Genomic DNA, 1,035 nt, shown 5'->3' on the forward strand with positions numbered 1-1,035 from the left:
AAACGCCTAAGTGTGTCACCTTAGGGAGCGCCCGTCCTATTTGTTAGGAAGAAGGATGGGTCGACGCGCATGTGCATCGACTACAGAGAATTAAACAAACTAACTGTAAAGAACCGATGCCCTTTACCCAGAATTGATGATCTTTTTGATCAATTACAAGGGGCGAGTTGGTTCTCAAAAATAGACTAGCGTTAAGGATATCATCAACTTAGGGTACGAGAAGAAGACATTCCAAAAACTGCGTTTAGAACCCGATATGGACATTACGAGTTTCTAGTTATGTCTTTTGGGTTAACAAAGGCGCCAGCAGCTTTTATGGATCTAATGAATCGTGTATGCTGACCCATGCTAGATAAATCTGTGATCGTGTTCATAGATGATATTCTAGTCTATTCGCGAAGCAAGGCTGAACATGCGAGGCACTTGCGAGAAGTACTTGAAATTCTCGGTAAGGAAAAACTTTATGCAAAATTCTCAAAGTGCGCCTTCTGGCTCAGAGAGGTGCAGTTTCTGGGTCATGTGATCAATTCGGAAGGTGTTTTAGTAGATACGCCAAAGATTGAGGCAATAATGAAATGGGTTTCCCCGAAAAATCCAACTGAAATAAGAAGTTTTCTAGGCCTCATGGGGTACTATAGAAGGTTCATACAGGATTTCTCGAAGATAGCATTACCCTTAACAAAACTGAAAAGGAAGAAAGAGAAGTTTGTGTGAGGTAAAGAACAGGAGGAAGCCTTTCGAATATTAAAGGAGAAACTGTCGAGTCCCCTGGTCTTGACATTACCGGATGGGACAGAAGACCTGGTTGTTTATTCAGACGCTTCACAACAGGGTTTAGGTTGTGTTTTGATGCAAAGGGGAAGGGTTATCGCGTATGCTTCACGACAGTTAAAACCACATGAAGTAAACTACCCAACACATGATTTGGAATTGGCAGCAGTAGTGTTCGCCTTAAAGATTTGGAGGCATTATCTATATGCTACAAGATGTACAATTTACTCAGATCACAAAAGCCTCAAATATTTATTTGAATAG

General features: G+C 41.2%; 1 protein-coding gene across 1 annotated transcript; it reads left to right on the forward strand.

Moving 5' to 3' along the window:
- The first annotated feature begins 345 nt into the window (after positions 1 to 345).
- On the forward strand, positions 346 to 714 carry LOC110882512 (uncharacterized mitochondrial protein AtMg00860-like). Its single transcript, XM_022130512.1, has one exon. It carries the CDS (start codon positions 346 to 348, stop codon positions 712 to 714), a length of 369 nt encoding a protein of 122 aa, XP_021986204.1.
- Positions 715 to 1,035: the final 321 nt, after the last annotated feature.

This window comes from Helianthus annuus, chromosome 10 (assembly GCF_002127325.2).
Source record: "Helianthus annuus cultivar XRQ/B chromosome 10, HanXRQr2.0-SUNRISE, whole genome shotgun sequence".
Taxonomy (NCBI): domain Eukaryota; kingdom Viridiplantae; phylum Streptophyta; class Magnoliopsida; order Asterales; family Asteraceae; genus Helianthus; species Helianthus annuus.

Excerpts from the sequence above, each read along its gene's own strand:
- LOC110882512 (XM_022130512.1), top strand. The coding sequence starts at position 346 with ATGCTAGATAAATCTGTGATCGTGTTCATAGATGATATTCTAGTCTAT.